Source organism: Halyomorpha halys, unplaced genomic scaffold (assembly GCF_000696795.3).
Source record: "Halyomorpha halys isolate HHAL.00 unplaced genomic scaffold, Hhal_1.1 Scaffold533.1, whole genome shotgun sequence".
NCBI lineage: Eukaryota > Metazoa > Arthropoda > Insecta > Hemiptera > Pentatomidae > Halyomorpha > Halyomorpha halys.
This window is the reverse complement of record NW_027108067.1, coordinates 523,331-547,253: the sequence shown is the minus strand read 5'-3', so window position 1 is coordinate 547,253 and position 23,923 is coordinate 523,331. Positions and strand designations below refer to the sequence as shown.

Genomic DNA, 23,923 nt, shown 5'->3' with positions numbered 1-23,923 from the left:
CTAATGGTCTTACAGAAACACTACTAATGGTCCAAAGCTATTTCCAAACCCATCTTTGTTTCTAAAATGAGTAACTTTTTTACGTGACACTTCTTACTTACTTATTATAATCTTAAAAATATTCTCTGCTTAGGGAGAAGTTTCAAAATAAGCACAAGTTTTTGAAACATGGTGAAAACACAAGGCACCGTGTAAAGTTCAATTTGGAATTTAAGGTCAAATTAAAGAAATCTGGAATTTTTTTATTTCTCCTCCCCTCCCCCTTCTTTTCATCTTTCAAGTTGTCCCGGATATATTACAATTTATAGTAACTCAGTATAAACATCAACAAACTTAAAATATATAATTAACTTTAAGGATTTTTGTTTCCAAGCACCAATTGCAATTGTATTTTTAAAGATCTTCAAAAATTAAAGAAGCCATTGCAGCATATGCTTTTATATTATTAAAAATTGTAAGCTTTATTTAAATATTCTTTATTGTCATAAATTATGTGTATAGCAATTCAAAGCAGAAAAAATAAAGCATATATCATTCATCTATTATCTTAGTAAAGAACGATTTGGCTTTATCAGATAGTCGTGGCTGTGGTTTTTCATCAGCTGATAAAGAAGGTTATCCCGAGTAAAGGATTTTGGTAAGAAAGTATTACTTAAATCATTGATTACGATTTAAAAGCATTATAAAATTTTGTATAATTTGAGTTTTATTTAAACTATAGCCTTTATGTTTTAGTTTACTTTAATTTGAGTTAGGCTCATTTTATTTTTATAGTTGCTGCATATAATGAGCGGTTCCAGGCTTTTCACCAGTGCCAATGCACTGATTAAGAATTCTTCACAAAGAAATTTTGGTGTTCTTTATCCAGCTCTACAAAAAGCAACTGATCCTATCCAACAGTTATTTATTGAAAAACTTAGAGAGTACAAGAAGAAGAGCGGGTAATAAGATTTTTATTGTTGGTCTGCCTTTTAAATTTAATATGCAAAGATATAATTTATTTATTTCATAGTTGAGCATATACTTCATTTATTAATTTTTCATAATAAATTCATATATCAGTGGGCTTAATTTGATAAAAGTTTTAGTGAATTAAATTTTCCAATGATTTAGTTATCACACCCTTGAGCCTCAATTTTATAATGTATGTTTTAAGGATATTATTAAAATATATTGGAAAAAAATATATAATTCAGCGTGTACAATTGTGATCGCTGCATCCGTCAAGTTGATGATTACAATTGTATTACAGTATCTGTTTTTATTGGGATTGTTCGGCAATTAATCGTAATGTCCATTTTATTACTTATCTATTACAGAATATTCTATTCATTATGCTGGGTAGTTGTACAGTTACATTTTTTTTTTCATCTTATGAGTATGGATTTTCATGATATCTTAGTTATTAATAATTTCTTAGTTAAATTGTCATTATTTATTTTGCTATACTTTTGAATTTTAGTGGAGGCCAACTAGTTGATCCTTCTCCTGAAATTCAGCGGGAATTGAAACAAGAACACACCAAACTTCTTAGAATGTATGGTGGTGCTGAAGGAGTTGATATGACAAAATTTCCTGATATCAAATTCACTGGTAAGCATTTAAATTTTGACATACAGTGAGTAAAAAAAAATTTGTTATGATAACAAGAAAAATTCATTAATATATCTGTAGAATGTTGGGAATATCTCACTCAACTGTACAATATATTATAGAAGTTTTTAATATGGGGTCAGTAGGAAGTAAAAACAGATAGATAATATGCGGTCCGAGTGCGAATTTGTGAAATCATGCGAAAATAATTCGGAAATTCCAAAATAAGTGATAGTGAACTTGCAGAATGGATCTCATGATAATAAGTTGAAAATATAAATATAACCTTAATCTGAGAAATCAGGTCCTAGAAGAATAAAAAATAGTTCACCTGAGAGCTTGTAATGTAATAAACCTTCTTTATACCTAAAAAATGCATTATTTTTCAATGAAAGTGAATTCCCACTTTTTAAAGCAACTTTAGGTCAGAGGTGGAAAATCCACAGTCTGCGAGATTCATCGCACTTTTACAAAATATATTTATTTGATAATGGCAAAAGTTGGTGAAAACAAATGTAGTAAAATAATGTATTATCTGTGCATCCATATTTTAAAAATTAACTGTTGAAATTATGAGAACACTGTTGATTTTAAAACAATATTTGTTTCGGATATATAGATATACAAGGAACAGGGAGATCGATAAGTTTAAGTATTTAGGTTCCATTGTAAAAAAAAAAATTGATGAGGAAATAATAAATGCTTATTATATTTCAATTTTGAAGTCATTTGCTTAGCTTGTACCTTCTGCCCAAAAACTCAAAAATTAAAATTTACTAAACTATTATCCTTCCCACTGTTCTTTATGGATGTGAAACGTGGCCTCTTACACTTAAGTAAGAGCAGTGCCTTAAGGTTTTTAAAATAAAGTATTACTTGAAATTTTCGGACTGAAAAGAATGAGTTAACCAGGGAATTTAGAAGGCTACACAATAGTGAATTGAGGGAACTGCAACCGGTAAATATAATTCAGGTTATAGCATTGTGGTGAATAAGATGGACTTGTAAGATTGTGGGACTTAGTTACAAACGGATCCCTAAAGGTTATTAAACTGAACTGATGGCCAAACTTCCAAGGGGCAGACCAAAACATAGATGGGAAGATTACTTTAAGTCTGATTTGGTCGATTTGGGTTTGAAGAGGCCTCACTTGACAGATGCATATAGAGAACGATTAGTGGTATCGTCATTGAACTTTCAGGTTTGCTAAGGCTTTCTTATTATTTAAAATAATATTCTTGTGAATATTGCATGTTTTATTTATGAGTTAAGAGTAAGAACTTGTTATGTTTCAATTTTTCACTCCAAAAAAATGTCTATAGTGGGTCTGAATCTAGTATGGGCATATATAATTCTATATGCGGCCTGTCAAGTAATGATGCATTTTGAAAGTGGCCACTAGTTCACTTCAGTTGGTCACCCCTGCTTTACAACATAGGGAATCCTTTTTCTCTGAGGGTTGTGGTGTTGGGCAATTTTCTTAATAGTACTATCTGGTTTTCTTAGAGTGTGCCCTACCCATTTCAATATTTACTTCCTTATTTCTAAACAGATCGGAAACTGGTTGGCATTGTCACATTTTATAATGTTTAATTTACTGGGACAATCCATGCTATTATTTAGGAAATCAATTATGTCTTAACGAATTATCAATCACTCAAGCTGTTAATGTTGCGTGTTCCTACTTTTTTTTAAAAATGGTGTGTTCTAATGTAACTTGTTTAACATCTGCTATCACAATTTTATTGTTAGTAAGATTCCTTATATCAATTGTGAACACATCCCTCTTATTTCTCTGTTTTTAAAAATTATCAATTTGTTGAGTTTGCAGCTGCTTTTCTCTTAGTGGTCTCTTTGACGTATGATCAATTGTATGGTTAGTATTTCACTAATTTTGACATCCCTTGATAGTATTGTTATTATGTTCAACACAACTTTCTTTTGCGAAGTTGATGTGGTAACGTGGTTATTGAAATAGTTGCTCTCGAGTCGGTGTGAAGTTGGCTCATGAGAATTGACTTGTATAATGACTATATAATGTCCAACTCTTGCTAAATAGTTCGCTAACCATTCTTCCTGCCATTGTTGGAATAAGAGGTATACTCTAGAATACGTAATAAACTAATTACAGGATTGATTATTATTGAAAATATAAGCTTGTTAGGATGAATGTGTTGAAAGAGAAGTTGGGTGAGTTTTGAATAATTGATTTTTATTAAAAATATTAAATGCATAAAGATGTGTTTTGGCAATTACTATAAAAAAAAATTAAGTTTATGATGTATTAGTATTATCAAAAACTCATTTATTAGTGCCAACGTTTTGAAAAGAATTTTAAGCCTTCATCAGGGCTGCTTAGTCAGATCTTAAAACCAAGTACTTTTCCTTTGGTTAAATTTAAAGTTCAGGCCAAAATGTTAGCACTGATAAATAAGTTTTCATTAATATTATCTATCTTTTATGTCCAAGAAAGTTGTATTTTTAAACAAATAACGTGTGAGATATGTCTGCTTTATTTTATACAGTTATGAAATCAGCTAGTGGCTGGGATTTTAAAAGGTCATCGACATTTAATTTAAATTTTCATTTATTCATTGCAAGGATGAGAAGGACCACAGCACTGAAAATAAGTAAATGTTCATTGCTTTTCCGAAATTTCACTCTCTTGACTAGAACCTCATTGCCTGTTAAAGAATATCTATTTCTCAGCTATAATTTACCTCAGATTATTTGTTCCCTTGTTTTGTTTAAAGTGGTTCCTCAAGCCAATATTTTGCAGTACTTTCTAAAATATCCCCATGGTTTCTGTAAAGTCATTATCTCTTTTCCTTATTATTGTTGACATTATAATTTCCCCTTCTCAATCTTTCAGTCCAGTTTTGATTCTCCAATCAAATTTCAGGATTATAAGAAGCATTTCTTGTTAATTTTTGTATCTTGGATTCAGTATTTATATAATGAGATTTTTCTATAAGATTGTACAAATCAAATTTTTGAATTTGATTTTATAAAAGAATTATTTTATTTTGCTATTATATTTTTATGCTGTTATTCTAATTATGTTTTTGTATTTAGTGTTGATACTTTGGTTGAATTTTTAAATTTCTTTAAAAATACATTTTTTAATATATATAAAATGCAGTGTAATATTGAATCTTTATTTTATTTTTTTCCTGAAAAACTCAAGTATGATTTTTCATTTAAAATAATTTATTAAAATTGACTAAGTTATTTCTACTTGTAATTTGTTGAACAAGTTGTCGTAGAACATAACTCGGTAATGATTTGAATTACTACAGGGTTTAGTATTTTAAAGGTACAAAAAATATAGATTATATTTTAATTGGAGGAAGATAGTCCAGGTGGCGGTCAATAAAGATATCAAAATAGTAACAAACAACGTTGCTACCAACCTGTCAGTTGGAATAGAACCTCATTCTTATCAGCCCTGACGAAACCTTGCAAAGTAGGACAAAACATTGGTTAACAATAAATAGTTTTTTGTTACTATTTTGATATCTTCATTGACCACCACGCGGACTATATTACTCTAATCTACTTCATACAGGCAACTATTTTTTTCCAATAAGATTATATTTTAAGCGTATAAATTATTAATTGAACCCACATATTCAATAACGAACGCACCAACATTTTTATTTTGTTTTTGTTTTATAAATTACATTAGTAATTTTTTTCATTTCACCACTAAAACCAAAACTCAGGGTCCTGTTCATATTTATAAGTGATATAGAGAAACGCAGTGCCTTGCACTTATGTTTCGAAATGAATATTCTTGATAAAGCTGATTTAACCCAATTTCACAGATATGTTGGTTGGTTCCTTATTGTATTTGAGGATTCTACTATAGAGTCATTTTAAAATAACTCTATCTTCTTTTAACTCTTTAATATATTTGTTTTAGATATCAAACTGGACCCAATAAACATGGAGGCAGCTTAAATGTTAGGGTTAAGGGGCAATTTCCAATCTATAAAAAAAAGAATAGATGCAAGAATTTGTAGTTACTGGAATTATGTATTTATTACAGCCAATATTTGGTATTTTATATGAATCTGCGTTCAACTTTGTTATTAAAATGTAAATACAGATAGTATATTATGTTCAGTTCTTTTATCCTGATATTTCTTTGTCAGTGTTTATTTAGTTAAAATTATTAATCTTTTATTTTCTTTAAATTTGTTTCTTGATTTTGAATGAATACTGATTATTAAAAATAATGCTCGATTAAAAATCTAAAAATAACTTGTTTTAGAAAGAAATAACTTTTCATTGCAAGTATCTAAGAGAATGGTTTGTAAAATTGTTGAAAGTTCCAGCATTTTCACAATATTACACAAATAAATTGCTGCTGTTCCTTTTTTTTTTTTTTTTTTTTTAATTTTAACCAGTATTTTATTGTGAACCAGTTAATAATTTAACTATTTTTTTGGCCATAAAGAATTTTTCATTACTTTTTGGTTGTTTTGTTTTATTCAATTCAATGGAAATTTAAACATCTATCTTAAATTGTCTTCTAATGATCATAATTCTCAAAAACTACCTACTGAAAATGAATGAATTATCAAAATTAATAAATAAATATTTCAATTATATTGACATAAAATTGAAGCTACGATGTGAGGGGGAGTAGGTTTGAGACACAACACTTTGAACGGTTTACTAATATTTCATTTATAAAGTGCGAACTTAATTATTTTCAAAACTGTATTTTTATTAATTAGTTGGTTTTATATAATTTATATTGTGTTATTAGAAATTTATTGTCTGTTTCTTACCCTACCTATTATTTACTAGTCCAATTTTAAGCTATGTGACGATAAAAGATTTCATCCTAATAGATTTCATACTCCCATTCCAAAGTCACAAATTAACATAAAAACCAATCCCAAACTATTCCGATCGGATTTGACCAAAATATACTATCCACCGACAGTTCTAAAACAGAAAACACTAGAAATATTGTCTGAAAAGTATAAAAATTATCTAAAAATTTATACAGATGCATCTAAAGATAAAAACAAAGTTGCAGTTGGGATATATGATGTCCAATATAACTAGGATACATCAATAAACCTCTCCACCAAGTTTAGCATATACAGTGTCATTGAAGCTTTTAAAATAGAAAACAGAAAATATAAGAATACAAAACTCGTAATTCTAACAGATTCTGCTTCTGTATGCAATTCACTCAGAAACATACATCAAAAACATATTTCATCTTACCTAATAAAGAACATAATAGAAGTTCATGGTTCATCAAAAAACAAATTTAAGGTCCAATGGGTTCCATGTCATGTGGGTTTGTACGGCAATGAGCGAGCTGACAAAATAGCAAAACGATGTTCAAGTAGAATGGATAATGTGAAACTCCCTTTGCAGGAAATTTTTTGATTGTTAAGAAAAGACTTCATTATTGAATGGTAGGATAGGTATGCCTGGGAGTCAAGTTCAAAAGGTAAAGATCATTTCACTATCCAACATAATGTCTCTCCACGCCCATGGTTCTCTAACACTTGTGTTAAGCTAAACAGAAAAGATATAGTCTTACTTACAAGATTAAGAATTAGCCATGGTCGAACAAATCGCGGCTTGACGTTAATTAAAGTTAAAAAAAATGTTAAATGTTCGACATGCAACTCCATCGAGGACCCATTACACATTATACTAAGGTGTAGTAGATATGATAAATACAGGAACAAATATCCCCCTCATCCAAAACAATGGCGCTTTCCTCCAAGGACTGGCAGATCTAGATAGGGCTACCATTCAGTTGTGTAAATTTATGGCAGAATCAAAAGTAAAATTTTAAAATTAAGTAAATAATAAAAATTTACATCCTCATCTTAATTCTTTTATAATATAACAACAGGGGCAATGTAGGACTTCAACGGGAGTCTTGGACCGACGTAAGAAAAGTAAAAAAAAACAGATTTCAAGTTTTTTATAGGATCCTCATAAGACCCATAATGAATTGTTTCATGTGGCACTTTGGTTCAATATTTTCAGCTGACTTTTGTCACTCTTCAGCAGCAGCAGCTTTATTTTTGTCTTGAACCTTGGTATTTTTATTTTTATTATAATTTGGCATTTTCACTCAATGCATCAATTTTTTTTAATGAAGTGTTAATAGTTGGTAATGGAGTAATATATGGAGAAGATGGCTGGGGAGTGTGGTCAGCAAATAAAAAAATAAACTGTTGAGTTTAGCCAGAACCTCACTCAGGGGTAGACCAAGACAAGTGGGGGTGACCTAAGGAATGAAATATTTCATGGCCTTCCCCCCTTCCTTCAGAAAAAAAAATGTGTTTTAGAAAACTGATTAACCTTTGGCCGTGGTGGACGACATAATCGTCAAGCCATGGTGGCTTGGGATTAAGTATGACGATAAGCTATTGTCAAAAGATGTCACTTTTCTGGCTTCGACCTTCCTTTCACCTTGGATTATTCCAAACCATCCTTAGTACTGCCTTAGCTTCCACCAGCTACAATTGTTTGGGATACTTACACCTTTCAGGATTTTTACATTCCTTCAAATTATTTTTAAAAATAAAAAATGGAAAAACATAAATTGATTAAATGATTATATGTATTTATGTCTTCCTTCATTTCTCTTAAGTTCATCAATCATTTTGGCAGTGTTAAGTTAAAAAGTTCTGCTGTATGTACAGAATAGCCCTCCTAATTTTATAAGTCCTTACCCTATGGTACTTAAATAATTTTTTCCTAGCTTTGAAACAGAAAATGTCTGTGAAAAATCTTTCTCCTGATTACAGATTTGTTTAAAAAAATAATTTTAACATTCTGATACAAGACATTTTTTTAGGAGCTCAAAGGTTTCCTCGTTGTCTTTTGAAATATTAAAAATTAATCAAAATCATCTTCAATAATATTAAATTCAATATCATGTTTGTAAAGATCTCTCAAGTTTTTCATTGTTATATTCCTTAGGACTTTTGATTTATTCTAATAAAACAATTTTTCAAAAAGTTTTACAACTTAATAAGCCTGTGTTCTTCTAGATAATTATTTCACATGTAACATAAAACTTTCTGTAGTTGGCAAATTTCTCTACATTAAAAATTAGTCCTGAAAAATGTCTTAATGATTTTAAGAGGACAGATACAGTTGGCAATCCATTGATTAGAGTAATTTACTAGTTGCATTTATTCTTTGAAAAATTGTATTCCAAATTACTGTCATTAGCGCTGTTTTGTATTTATCCATTTCCTTCATAAGTGAATTAGCTTCTAATATGGTAACTTTTGAACCCCCTGAAACTGTACATTTATCTGCAATGTATAATTCATTTGATTTTTCCTTAGGGCTAGGTGTGGGGTACTCCATTTCTTGGATCCATCACTGTTTAAAAAATTTAGATTTCTGGTAAAAAATTTTCCAGCGATGAGTTGAAAAAGTTTCGGATGAACATAGAATATTGAATTTTAATGAAATGAAAAAATAATTTTATTCTGAGACACATGTCCCCTTAGAATAAATACATGGTTTATAATACATTGTGATTTTAGTCTGGCAAGCATTTAAAAGTTTCCAGTAAGCAAAATGAAATTACATTGAGATCTTGTCTTAACTACTGTTTATAATGTTAATCAATATATGCTTAACTATATTGTTTACAATGATGCGGAGGTTTGGTTATGCAATAAGTGAAGGAATATGTTGTTTAAAGTAGTGTTACTAATTTCTATTGTGATATTTAAGGAATGATTAGTACAAAGAGTAAACTTGCGCTGTGTTTTTAAGATGTGCTGGTGAATTCTGTGTTAATCCTCAATAGTTTTTAATACTCAGTCCTAATTTGATTGAAGTTTGCTGAACTTCTTGTTCTAATTATGTAGACATATGTTGTGTACAATTCTTCCCACTGTGTTACCATAGAATGGTACCATGGTGTTGAGATTAAACATTGAGATCTAATAAATACCTTAAATTCAGATAATTTTTTTTATAAATAAAAAAAAATTTAAAAACTAATAATAGTGACTATTAAATCTTTACAGAATTTGATTTTAAAGAGCAACTTACATACTCTTTTTTGTGGTATATTAAATGAAAAGATTTCAGTGCGGTATAAACAATATAGTTACAATGCCTTATGCTGTTGTTTGTGCATTTAATGGATACAAACACTATACCACGTTGTGTGAACATTTTTTAAAATAAAACTTCTTTATCAGCTTCTACAACTCCAGAAAAAAAAAATTATAGAAATGCCGGTATGATTGAGTGACTCCTGTGACTTCATACTCTCGTATAATAATGTAGAATATTTTCCTCCTAGAATTGATTCAGGAAATGGCTGTTCTAACTTAAGCTATAAGAGGGGACGCATGATCATTATCAAAAAAATTTTAATGTATTATTTCATTTCCAGAAGTTTCATGTAGACCAATCTTTTGACTGCCACAATTTTTTTCATCTTTGTAATTTATTATAAATTTTTTACCCATTGTTTTATTTTTACAACTCTTTACTAATTAATAAGTGATTTTAAATTGACTTAATTTTTTTTATTAGTGGCTTACTTCAACGTTTCTTATTCTAATCATTTACTTCTGATATCTTGTAAGTATATTGAGTTTTCTTTTCTAAAATTAGAATTGTACAGTCATAATAGAATACAAAGTTACTCCAAGTTAGATGTGTAATTATATGTTCCTCTAATCAAAGTGCAGTTTGTGGTTGATGTAATTTCTGATTGGTTCAAATGCAGCTCTTCAGAAAATATGTCAACTTTACTTTCAACTTTCAATATTAAATAATCCGTTTTTATTTTATACCAAAAGGTGAGTTTTTATCTGTGACAAAAACACAATATTTTGCTAATCATAATCGGTAATTAAATAAATAACAATAAAGCACCATATAATTGGGAATTAGTTGAGTGGTTACTGCATAGAAGTAATTTTCTAAAAAGCACAAGATAAATCCTATCCCACACTCCCAAATACTTCTTAAATCAAACCCAAAACCTCTGTATTCAGAAGAGGGCTATAAGTTAAAATGTTGCATTATTATTATTATTATTATGTAGTTTTTTGCTACAGGATTTATGTAAAACAGTTTCATTAAATTGGTGCAATCTGAAATTGTCATTAGGCCATTGTTAATTTGCCACTAAGTTTTTGTTGGTATTTATTTTAAAATAAACTTACATTTGAATGCAGGTATAGTTGATCATTGATGAAATCATGGAGATAATGGTTGAGGCTTTGTTTAAAAATTAAAGTAATATACTGATTAATGTTTTGTCACAAGTTGTAGACCTGTATCAGTGCTAAGAAAAAACTAGATCCGATAATATTAGAAACATAAAGAATATAGATAGTGTGAATATATGAGAGAATATATTTGACAAAATAAATTGATATAATATACATGAAAATAAAGAATTTATAAACGAAAATTTTTTTTTAAATAGATTGTAGGAAGATAGTCATAGATGGTAAAGGAAACTATTTTTTACCTTTATTGACCACCACCCGACTATCTTCCTACAATCTACTTCATACGGTCAACTATCTTCTTCCAATTTAAATTTTTGTATAATGGTAAGTGATGAGGAAATGGAAAAATATTTTAGTGGCAGTAGAAATGGAGTACCTGATGTCAAGGTACAAGGTTTTTAATGAGAATTTTTGTCTCTCCAATACAAAAGGAAGTGCAATTAGAGTGGAAGAACATGAGATACAGATAAAGAAGGCAATGGTGTATAATGAATAGCATAATTATTACTATTATTCATTTTTATTAGTATCATTATTATGAGATTTCATGTTACTTTGCTTTATTTTTAACTGTATCATCTTGACTGCATGTTTTAATCAGAAATTATCCAATACATGCATTGATGATTCTTACTTATGGAAGGATTAAGTATTATAAAAGTTTACAGGTTGTTATTAAATAATAACTTAACATTTAAAAGTATCTGTCTGAACAAGAGCATAAGAAGGAAATGTAAATGTAAAAATTACTTTGAAATTATATATATTTATTTTATAAAGTTGTTTCTTATTTTAGTTTTACATTCCCCAACACTGCTTTTAAGACTATATGTTTCTGCGCCCGAAATCACTCGCACATCATCATTTACAAAAAAAATTGGAAAATGTCATTCTACCTACACTCTTTATCTTTCCCTTGCAAATTGGATATCTTCAAGATATATCACAGTTTACTTTTAATTTAAAAAGAAACTTTGGAATTAAAATAAAAACATATTTTAATGAAAGATGTTTCTTTCATTGCATTATTAGGTTAAACAAAAATTAATACCAGAATCAATTACTGTTTAAATATGATTTGATCAAGTACTTTTGGATTGGGCTCTAAAATTTTAATTCAAGTTGTTTTTATCAAATACAAATTACTTTTTACTTCCTATGATGGAACAGCAAAGTTATTCGGAAAAATTTGAATTTGATAACACTCTGATCGATTCACTTTATTCTTTATTCTTTCTTTTTATCTATATTTAGTGAAAAAAATGGAATTATTTGATGTTTTTATAAGATGTTGTAAATATTAATTTTATTTTTAAAGAAATTATTAAATTAGGAACAATGTTGAGGGATGCTTGGACCGTCTTCTGGAAAAACTGTACTTACTCAGTTTCAGTAAGTATCATAACACAATGGTATCGTTACTATAATTTAAAATAATTATTACTGTTGTATTGTACTAATAAAACCATGATTAACAGTAATCAATAGATAAATGTGGAACTATATGAAGTAGGATTATAAAACTTAATACAAGCATTGTTCATTTTAACTGTAATAATTATTGTAAATGACAATTAATTAGAATACCACTGAAAATTCCAGTTTTATCTAAAGCAAAAATGACTAGGAAATATTGCTAATTTAATAAAATTCTTAAAAAAGGATAATTTAACTAAGGAAGATTTATATTCAAAACAACATGTAGGAATCTTGATTTTTTTATTTATGCCTCAGAAAACTACGTACTATCAACAAATTCCAGAGCTTGGTAACAGTAGGAATAAAGAAGAAATTAAATTAACAATCCTCAAGTTGATATTTATTATTAATTTAAAATATTTTATTATTAGTATTTTTACTATAAACACAAAACCTGATATTTTTTGAAATGTTAATATTTATTATGTTCATGTATTGAAATTGAGATTTTTTTTTGTTTGCATGATTACATTTTTCTCTTTTATGTAAGAGTCTTTTTTCTAATGTTTGAAGTATATGTATTCAGTTGGTTTCAAAGAAAAAAGTATATATACATTGTTGCTGGAAAAGTAATAATGCAGACTGTACTTTATGAGTTTCAGAAGCAGATGCCACCTCCTGGGGTGACATATGTTCGTTGTTAAGTTCTTCATTAGTGGGGAAAGGCTCCCTAATGAGGTCTCTCTGGGTTATACTTCTCAGCTCCCAACATTTTTTGTTTATTAGCAGTTCAAAGGTGCCCTTATAGTATTTCGATGCGGAATTATGTATGTTGTTTTTGCAATATAAAGATTTTGAACATAATGTTTGTTAGTTAATAAAGTAATATTTTCACAATTTTTTTAATTGGTCTTATGACACTTCGGTACTTCAAACATATAAGTAAGTTTTTTTAAAAACATTTTATTAGGCTTTATTGCCAGAGAACCAGTGTTGGGGAAAAAGTAATTACCATTTACTTTAGTTTTAAATTCCAAAAATAAAATTACAATTAAAAGTGATTTTAATTAGTTATTACTACTACTTAATGGACCTCTGTAACTGTAATTGAGGTCTGCAATTAGAATTACTAATTGTACCATCTCATATCATTAAAATTACTTTTTGCAAAACATTGGCGACAACCCATTGCTTGGTTGTGGTACAGGTGGATTTAGAGAGGACTGAAAGCCTAAGATGAGAGTGAGAGGGCTAAAGAAAATCCCACTTGACTCAGAACAATTTTCTCAATGTACTTCAGAATTCTTTTCTTGACCTAGATTTGGGTTCCAAAACCTTAGCTGCAAAACACTGGTATGCTTAATCAAGTATACAACCTTACACAGTTTTTTTTCTCCTCAAGTAGCTTCCAATGGCTTAACTTATGGAGTACACATTTTCTCTAATTCCGAATTTCAAGAACAAGAGTATCCAGACAGGTTGTCCTTTCTCTCCCTTTAAGGTGAAAAACAAATTGAAAACTTTTTATTTAAGTTATTTAAGGTATATTAATTTCTATCGACGTTTTCATTATATCTTTATGTTCTAATGACATTGCAAATTGACATAAATTTTTGGTGTCTTTAAAAAAGTCCCATAATACAGTATTTTTGCCTAGTTCTGAGACCAAACAATACTTTTAATTTTCCAAGGAGGACATGGACGATCATTTATTTTACGATCGCACAGATTCTGATCCAACTTCCTCAGAAAATTCCTGAATCCACCATTGACTCCGATCTGGGTACTCCAATCTCCTCCATCATCCACCCATCAAAGCTTCAGGCAGAACAATGAACAATCTCCTCTTTTTGGTGAAATCCTGCCGACATAGCTATTTCAATGGATGTTTTATCTTCTTTTTGTGGTGTGGTTTATTTTGATTTAAATCTGCAATATCCTGCTAAAAACACGCATAATCATAATGTTTGGTGTTAAATATAATAGAAGAGTGAATAGTTTACTTTCATTTTATTAAAAATTTACAAAAGTGGAGATTATTTTGTTTCGAGATATTAAGTAATCCTATTATATCACATTTGGATCGACTGTTTTTTTTTTTTTTAATTATTATTTTTAAATTTATTCGTTTAAATTCATAATTCAATTTAAATACAAGTAAATGTAGCACATAAATTAGGTAGATAATATTTTAAGAAACTATTCTTATTCAATCTTGTGTCGTAACTCTTTGGTTTGTATGTTGGAATAAAATGAAGTGGCAACACTGAGATGCTACCGCTCATTTTTTTCATTAGTTGTTTTTTCAGCAGTGTTCTTGGTTTAAAAGTTAATCCCACAACGAAATATAGTGTTTGTTTTTTCAGTTATTCATAGTGTAAAAACAAGGTCGAATATATGTGTCTCTGTTGGTTCTGAAATCTGTAAGTAAATCAATTGAAATAACTCTTACATATTTATAAATTTCCATATATTGTTTGTCGTACTCCTTTGTACATCATACGCTACACTTACTTTTGCTCTTTATATAGAAATGTTCTTCAATTTAATTACCAGATTTAGATTTAAATTATAATACTCATCCACAAAGACCTTAACATTCTATTCGTTGCAGATTTGGCCCAAAACAGATATGCGTCTTTTCATTCCAAACTCTTTACCCATCCTAACCCATTAATTCTGAACCTCTCATCCTTAACAATCTCTGATAATCCTCCGAGGCGTCTGAAAAGAAGATGGCCACGGGACCTTCTAATTTAAATTAATGCTTGAAGTACCACCAATGGGTTGGTCCTTCCCAAGATTTTCAAGTGTAAATGAAACATACAACATATTTACTTATTGTATTTATTATTTATACAGTTGTAAATCACATTAAATAAATAAATTAAAAAAAAAAAATTATTTCCATCTCAACCAATAGTATTTAATCAGTTGTTTTCTCAAGTTATACTGATGTTATTCATGTATGTAATTATTTGAGTTATCTATGTACATGATATTGAATTTCATTGCAATAAATATTAAGAAGTGTAATTTTTTTATTTATCTATAAATATATAATAAATAGTTCATATTAATTCAAAATTGAGTTACTGAACTAATTTAATTAGTTCATCTTCATACACCAAAATTGGTTGGGTTTAGTTTAATGTTAACTATCATTACTGGTGTATAACCGTATTTTATCATACACATATTTTTTGAGGATTAATAGAAACAAAAACAAGTTTTAATATTAAAATATATAATTTATTATTGTATAAAATTTGGTTTTATATTTGTACGGAACATTTGTGACATTTTTTTTTTTAAAGTTTTTGTTTTTGAATTTGAACATTTGAGTTTTCGTTGTAGGCTGCAGGAGAATTATGCCTTCTTCTTCAAAGCTTCATCGATTTGGCTCTGCAAAAATGTTAAAAATAAATTAGTATATTTTAAAAATTATTTTTCCTACTTTACAATTATAATAACTGCAAATTTACCTTGAGCTGGTTGGCATAGACATTTCCCCTGTCGATCAAGTTCTTGAAAAGAGATTCAAGGTCATCCTTGAGTCCTCCTTTCTTGCTGATCTCAGAATTGACCTTTTCCATCTCCTTGCCGACTGATTCGTAGGCAGACTTGACATTGTCCAGGATCTTTTGGGCATTGGCAGCAACTTCAGGATTTTCCTTCTTCAGGCTGGCGGCGGCTTCGTCAACCTTGGCCTGGAGTCCCTTAATGGCATCTTGGATCTGTGGGTTGCTCTTGATCTGGAAATGGTTTCAATCGTCATTTTATGTTTTTGTGTAATTATTTTTTTCGGTGAAGGTTTAAAGGTAATTTTTATATCATTATTTACCTGTTGCTCGATCTTGGTCCTCATATCTTTCAATGCCTGTTCAGCCTTCTGTCCTTGTTCCTTCACAGCCTTGACAACAGCTTCACCATTGGGGTCGTTGGGCAAGTTGAGGGATTTCTTAGCTTCGTCGAAGGTCTTCTTAACGGTGGTTTCCATTTCCTTGATGAGGTCTTGGATGTTGGGGACTGCTGCTTGCTCTGGCCTGGAGAAACCGGGCTGCAAAAAACAAAAAAATCTTTTTTATTTCTAAACATTATTGGAAAGAAAAATACTGAAAATGAAATAGTGATGTGAGCTCCACCGGATTTGAGGGATAATAATACTTTATTAGTCCACTTATTATTGACTAAAATGAGAAGGAACTCTGTGAATTTCCTTGCCACTTTTAGGTAGTCCCTCAAATGAGGAATTCACGGCTGATTCATAAGACGCATCAATCATAATTCGCATGAGAACGAAAATCTATGGCCTTGCGTTGTTGGCGGCCAACGCAATAGAAACCACTCTTCTCTTATTTCCTCCATTTTTAATTTAATTCAAAGAATTAGTGCTAATTTACATCGGAGGTGCATGACTTAAGTTGATGGTGCACATTTTTGCGTGGTGTAAATTTTTTGAGAAAACTATGTTGTGGGGTTTAAATTTGGGAAACATTCAAACTAAAGCGCCTTAACGCGTTTTGCAGAAACGAAGAACAAAATTTATTCATTAATTTTTTATTGTATAAGTGAAGAGGGACAATAAAATCTCTTGGAGTTATTCGACCTCGCACTTGGAGGAAATTGTTTTATACTATGCTGGAAATGGATTTGATTTTTTCCTAATTTAGTAATGTAAGGAGAATTCTCTTTGTATATGCGAGATTGCAAAATCAAACAATTTTAAGCCTGGTACAATAGCATACTTAACTAGCACATAAGTTTATAATGTAACAGATAGGTCAAATATTGCCAGTTAGTCCCAGTTAAATAAGTAACTCCGGATTTAATTTATTTGTCCAATTGTTGTTTCCACTAAAGTTATATTAAATACTAATAATTTTTTTTTTACTTATAAAGAATAAATAATCTCCAGTTTAGTTTATATCATTTCGAGGGATATTGTCATCCGATCTTACAGGACCTACATGGGAGTTGAGCAGGAAACGCTCCAGTCTGAAAGGGCTGAAGGAACGTAAACAAAAACAGAGATAATTGGTTGCGTGGTAAACAGCGAGTAATGGAATCCTACGACCCTCTGCCAGCAACATCACCTCAGCAATAATATTTAGTGAAAATATCATATTTCATCCGGTAAAAGTGTAATTTTAGAAATGTCCGCGTTCAATGTGTAAGGAAGAGATAACTTTCAATGTACATCTTAACTTTTGAAAACTGAGCTTTTAAACACTTAATGATTTTTTAGTCGGAATTAAATTATATAAAATGATTTTCAAAAATTCTAATTAATTACTAAGCCAAATGAATTTTAATTAGGTGACATAGTACTAATATAAAAATCATGTAAAATTAGAAATATTGTTAAGTCTAATATAATGGAATGTATGTATTTGAGTTTTAACTTTTTAGACAATATATATTTAAGAAATGTTTGGTACCTGAGCGATGCAGAAGAGAGCTACCAAAGATGCAACAATGATGTGTGAAGCCATTGTGGTGACTGATGCTGTCCGAGATCCAGCGGTCAGCTTATATACTGCCTGACTGAGACCTTTCGACCCGTCTATCACAGCTGCGTTCGTTGCGTAACTGTCCTATCCTACTCTAGTTTACGTAAACCGTATTATTTTACTGTTTACTCTTTACTTCATGAGGCTTTTTCCTAAATAAAAATATTACAATTATTTTAATTATTAATGGTTTAATATTAAAGCTGTATAAGCCTAAGTAGGATGTAAGACGAAATCACTTAATTCCCTGACGGACCAGCTTTGTCAACCTCGAAGAAGGTTCAGAATAATGTTATAACGTCATAAAGGAAACTTAAAAGTTTTCACAACGTTTTAAACTGAAAATTCAAATATTCAATAAAAGAATTTTTAAAAAAATCTGAAATAGATCCTAACAAAGATAAGATTTTTGTGTTTTTACATATTGTTTTCTCTGACTTTTAAATACATTTATATGCCTCCTAGATACATTTCATGGTACTTAAAGCAACATAAAACCACGTTTATTTTATATATTTCATAGTTTTCACATATTTCTCTTATAGCTACATATTTTAATATTCCCTTTTCAATTGGTGCTTTTTTTTTTAATCTAATTTAAATTTTCTCTAGTTTTACAAAATAAATAATTCATAGATAAAAGATTGTTCTCAATTATTTTTCGAGAAGCCTAAAAGTGTTTATCTTGTAAAACAATTCCAGCTAACTTTTTCAATCTTGCCAAATAGTTTATTTCTGTTAGGGTTACGTTCCAAAAATGTCTCTCCCACTCCTAAATTACCTTTTCCAAAATTTAGTAATGCCAGAGTTACTTCTTATATTTTATTTGGATGTCTAAATAAAATATAGTGTGCAATCTTTAGCGACTAAATTCGTCGAAGAGTTCGCATATGAGCTTTTTAAATATGATAACGAAGTTTAATATAGATTTTGTTGTAAAAAAAACCATTTCTGCGGTTCAACGTATTTTTTAATTTTAAAAGAATAAAAAGTAAGTAAGTCAATTCTCGTGGTATAGCTTTTTAAAAAGTAACATTTCATAAAAATGTTGTACCGAATTTATTGAAGTACCAGATATACATATACCTACCTGTATTTATGTATGTATTCAAGTACTTATTACGTCAGAGGGGTATGGAAAAAAAAAAAAAAAAAAGTAAGGGAATTTCTTTTGAGAAATCTATATTTCAAAAAACCATTCGACATACAATTGTCTATGGGCACTCAAATTAAAGCTAGTTCAATGGAATATAAAGTAATTTATGAAGTTTATCCTCGTAGAAGTAGTAGTTTCATGATTTTTGCAAATGTTAATCGATTTATAGTAGTTTGGACAAATTTTACATGTGTACAATTTATATTCATATGCGAATATCATAAAAACTACTACTTCTACGAATGTACTTGTCATAAACTACTTTATAGTAAGTTCAATTTCCTTTATTTTGAATGCTGACAGACATGCACGTCTTATGGTTCTAGTGATGTATTTTTTCAAAAATCAAACATTTTATCCGAACAACTAGAAATTAACATTCTGTGAATTTATTTTGTCAAATATCATAAAAACTACTACTCATACGAAGATAATCGTTATAAACTATTTCATAGTACATTTAACTAGCTTTAATTTGTGTGCTGGCTTACATCTTTACATCTTATGGTTTCTGAAATAAAGTTTTTGATAAATGAAACTTATTGTCCAAACAACTATAAATCAATTTACTTTAGCAAATATCATGAAAACAACTATTCCTACGAAGATAAAGGTCTTAAACTACTTTATAGTACATTAAATTAGCTTTAATTTGAGTGCTAATAGACATTTATACGTCACATAGTTCCTGAGATATAGATTTCTCAAAATAAATTCACTAACTTCTAATCTTTCAGTACATTTTTATGAAATGTGGCTTTTTAAAAAGCTGAATCACGAGAACCATTGAACATAAATAGCTCTCTAAAGGCTAATATTTAATAAAATTTACCCTAATTTAAATGATCTTATCTCAGGTTTTCTATTGTTCTTGGTAGTTTTAAAGATATAGAGCTCCAAATGAAAATTATTTTTTTTAACGTTTATTAACAGGATACAGCCACCATTTTTTATTTCCCCTGCCTAAACTTTGCGGACTCATCAATTTTGACTATTAATTATATTTAGTTTTTATTGAAGTACTAAAAAATTGGGCCGAAATAACTGCCTTTTTCTTCTTGGTGGTAAGGTGGCTAATGCCGAGAATTATTGAAGGGATTTTTATATACTTTATCACAATAAAATACATTATATTTATTAACATAATTAATAACAATTTATTAATTTAGCAAAGGCTAAATTTTACCTAGCTCTGTCTAAGATCGAGTAGAGGACAATAACCGAAGCCAGTATCCGTATCCCCAATAATTATTGGTCCTAATAAGAAAGATCTAAGTATAGGGAGTTGGAAGGTAAATTTGAAGATAAAGACGTTAATAGTGACCAAGAACTTGAAAATGATAGGCTGACTGACAAAAATCGCAGCCAAAGCAATCCTAGTCCAGACTATTTTGTTTGATGGAGGATGTGGTCATTACTGGTTGTGTGCTCTGCAATTCAAGGGCGTTAGAAACATTTCTTCTGACGCATTATATATTTTTTCTTGTTTTTTTTTGTTGTTTCTTAAAAATAATATCTTCAAGTCCCATCAAGTCGGTAAAGATATTTACTATTCAGAAATAGAAGTGGTTCTAACATTTTTTTATTTTATTTTATTACCCTTCCCTTTTTTTAATTCTAGAATCCTGTACCAACTTTAGGACAGCCGAAAAATCTCAAAATGTTTGGAATTTTTTCAATGCATGTCTGTAATACATTAACAGTTACGCAGAAAAAATCTATATATAGATGGGAATGGTCGAATCTTTGTCCACAATAAACTATTAAATTTACGTGTTTTTTTTTTGTTTTTTAAATACCCCTGTCGCTACGGGAAGGTTCAAAGTTACTAAAATCTCCGAATTCTCATATAGAAAAAAGATTTCGGTGCGTGTCTCAGGAAGTATACTTTTTTTCAATGTTATTTGTTTACCAATCGATTCATCTCTTAATGAATATTAAGAAAAAAAAATTACTGACTCTATTAAGCTATATTATATTTACAAAAAAATTGGTGATTATTTTGAAGTAATTATTTAAATCACCAATTATTTAAATTGGAGTATTTTTTCTTCTTTCGTTGACTATTGTTCACATAATCTTTCATAACCCCTCTTCGTTTTATCTCAGTTCCTACGTTAATAGAACAAAGGTTCTATACACAATTCTATAAAGAAAACTACATGTCTGCTCTCTTAACCTACAATAACGAAATGTAAATTTAATGCCCTGATAAAGGCGAAATATGGGTTTCAAATAAAGTAAAAATTTGTTTAATTAGATCAGGTTTGCCACACGAAAGTCAGTCGGTCTGAAAAAACAGTTTCTGTTTCATTCGTTATCGCATTTATTTGTTTAATTTATATTACCAAATCATAATAACGAAGTACAATTTTATATGTTTATTTTAACTTAAATACAATAATTTATGATAAACTATCAATTGTATTCATTAAATCTATATACATCTTCAAATATAGCTACAGCGAAATATTCCCGGGTCATCTTCTTCCTTGCATTATATAACTTCATTTTTATTTTATTTCCTTAATTATGCTATTTTACCCACTTTTTCAATTACCTATGCATACATTTTATTTCCCATTTCTCTCATCACTTCATTTTATTAATTCTATTCTGTAAAATTATTCATTTTTTGTCATTCTGTTTATATTTTCTTCTTTCTTTTCTGTACTTATTGTGATTGTTATCTTGTTCTGTTCTTAGCCCTGAAGAAGGCTAGAAACTCTAGCCGAAACGTTGGCACAATTAAATAGGTTACACCAACTTATTTGTGTTTCATTTTGACCGCACCCCCAACCATCTTCTCGTACGTCATCCACTGTCAACTATCTCTCATAATTACAAATTATAAAAAGCATTACATTTTGCCTGAAATGAGTACCCTTATTTGATTAATCGCTGAAGTGATGTGGTTGTAAACCATGGTCGTAAAACGATGATTTTCTCTACATTTGTAAAAATATGATTTATATTAATGTATATGAATATGCAACTTTGGGTACCAAAATTTAAAATTTGGCAAAGTTTAACCCTCCAAATTAACAATCCCCTGACACCCGGCGATTGTCACATGGTTTCTGTAAGTTACAAAGTATAAATAGTAGGAATGTAAATCCTAGATTCTTTAGTGTTATTAATTAATACATTGTTTCTACTATTAATTTTTTTTACATATTTACGGTATATAAAATAATAATATATGATTATGAGTTTTCCTCTTTGTTTTTACTTGACAGTGCCATTCTTTTAGATTATCACCTGGTATATCAGTGCAGGAATAACTCTTGAACACACATTCGTACTGTCGTATAACTCATAGGCACCGAAAAATCGTTCTTTTGTTTACATAGTTTTCGATTATATTAGTTGAGAAAATTATTAATTAGTGGTATTCATTTGACGCAGAATTAATTCGTTTTTAATTTCTAATACTATTGCTTTTTCGTTAGGATGCATCGCCTACGAGTTACAGGCAAAAAACTGGGGAAAAAAAAAAAAAAAAAACCCAATCATTTCAAGGTTTTTCGAATTCTCTAAGGTTCTCACACAGTTCTCGAATTAGAAAAAAATTGGATTCTACACCACATATTATTTCCATTCAAATTCATTAATATTAATATTATTATATTAAAATAATTAAATCTATACTGCTATAACTTATGAAGGGTCAGAGGTGCAGTACTTTGTAACGAATTAATGCTACTAGACCAACTGTTGTGTCAGGTGGTGATATTGTCTGAATCACGCTCAACTGCCAGATTTTCACCCAATTAAGGATACCCACTTCATGAGGATGGGTGGACCCCGGAGGGCTTGCTAACGGATACAGGTAACAGATAATAATTATCTGCCACAGTTGAATTCGAACCCGGATCCTTGGAGTTAGTAGTCCATTGCCTTACCAATGGACCCATTCCACATAATATTAAAAATATCATTAACTTCAAAATCGTTTCTAAGTAAAATACACCTGCTGACTGGACTAGGAATAAGACTATAGGCATTATATATTAAGTACGAAATAAAAGTTAAAATAAATATTATGTAACGAATAAAAAAAATAAGTTATTCTTTAGTCAATATAATCATCTATAGGAATAATATTTATAAAAAAAAAAATACATATGCTAAGCATAAACACAACCAAATTATTCTTTAGCATTCTAATTTCATACCTTAAAGTCCTTTTTTATATCTTTAGTTTTTGCTCACAATAACAATACAAACCTTTTAGTTTTTTAATTGAATTCTTTATGTTTAATTTTCCGAGATCAGTATTATATGTGCAATTTTCTTACATAATAAAACATTAAAACTGTTTTATGATTTTCTAAATTATTTGCCACATCGCTATAAATATAACCGGTTATCTAAACGACTAGATTTCACATGTTGTATATTCATTATTGAATCTTATATTTATTTTTTCAACTTCATTTTATTGACACACAACTATTTTTATTTACACCTGTCAATGGAGATAAAAACCAGTAGTATTGTAAGATTAATTTTGAAAATCTAATGAGAGGAAAGATTGGGAGCAACACTCTGCAGCACCTACTATAATCATTAATTTTCTCACTATGAAATATGTTTAGAAAATTGATTGCTGTAATCGAATAATATTTCATTGGTACTGGAATAGCAACTAATTCTTCACCATGAAACTGATTCCATCATTTAATCAATTATAAATAAATTTGATTAACTTTTATTCTATGTCCACACTACATATTTAGATGCTCATTAAAACCTATTCCGCTTGCATGCCACTTTAATATTCTCCACAGAATTATAAGACTGACTTCGCGAAAATCACGATCATTCAAAAACATACGTTCTCGAAAAACAATTTGGAAAGGTCCAAAATGGTCCTAGAGGAACTTTTCAATACAGTATTTGTTCCCACATAGTTTTTCTACAATTCTATTTTCATGAGATATATGTGAGATTATAATTAATTTTAGTCT

General features: G+C 29.4%; 2 protein-coding genes across 2 annotated transcripts; one reads left to right on the top strand and one right to left on the bottom strand.

Annotated features, from left to right (window-relative positions):
• Window positions 1-503: 503 nt before the first annotated feature.
• ATPsynCF6 (ATP synthase, coupling factor 6) lies at window positions 504-5,721 on the top strand. The gene is made up of 4 exons (XM_014425823.3): window positions 504-637; window positions 775-941; window positions 1,463-1,593; window positions 5,519-5,721. Exons 2-4 carry the CDS (start codon window positions 787-789, stop codon window positions 5,554-5,556), a joined length of 324 nt encoding a protein of 107 aa, XP_014281309.1. The 5' UTR covers window positions 504-637; window positions 775-786; the 3' UTR covers window positions 5,557-5,721.
• A 9,790-nt stretch (window positions 5,722-15,511) lies between these two features.
• Window positions 15,512-17,880, bottom strand: LOC106683993 (reticulocyte-binding protein 1). Its single transcript, XM_014425795.2, has 4 exons — window positions 17,723-17,880; window positions 16,126-16,341; window positions 15,767-16,036; window positions 15,512-15,686 (listed from the first exon to the last, which is right to left on the bottom strand). Exons 1-4 carry the CDS (start codon window positions 17,774-17,776, stop codon window positions 15,651-15,653), a joined length of 576 nt encoding a protein of 191 aa, XP_014281281.1. The 5' UTR covers window positions 17,777-17,880; the 3' UTR covers window positions 15,512-15,650.
• Window positions 17,881-23,923: the final 6,043 nt, after the last annotated feature.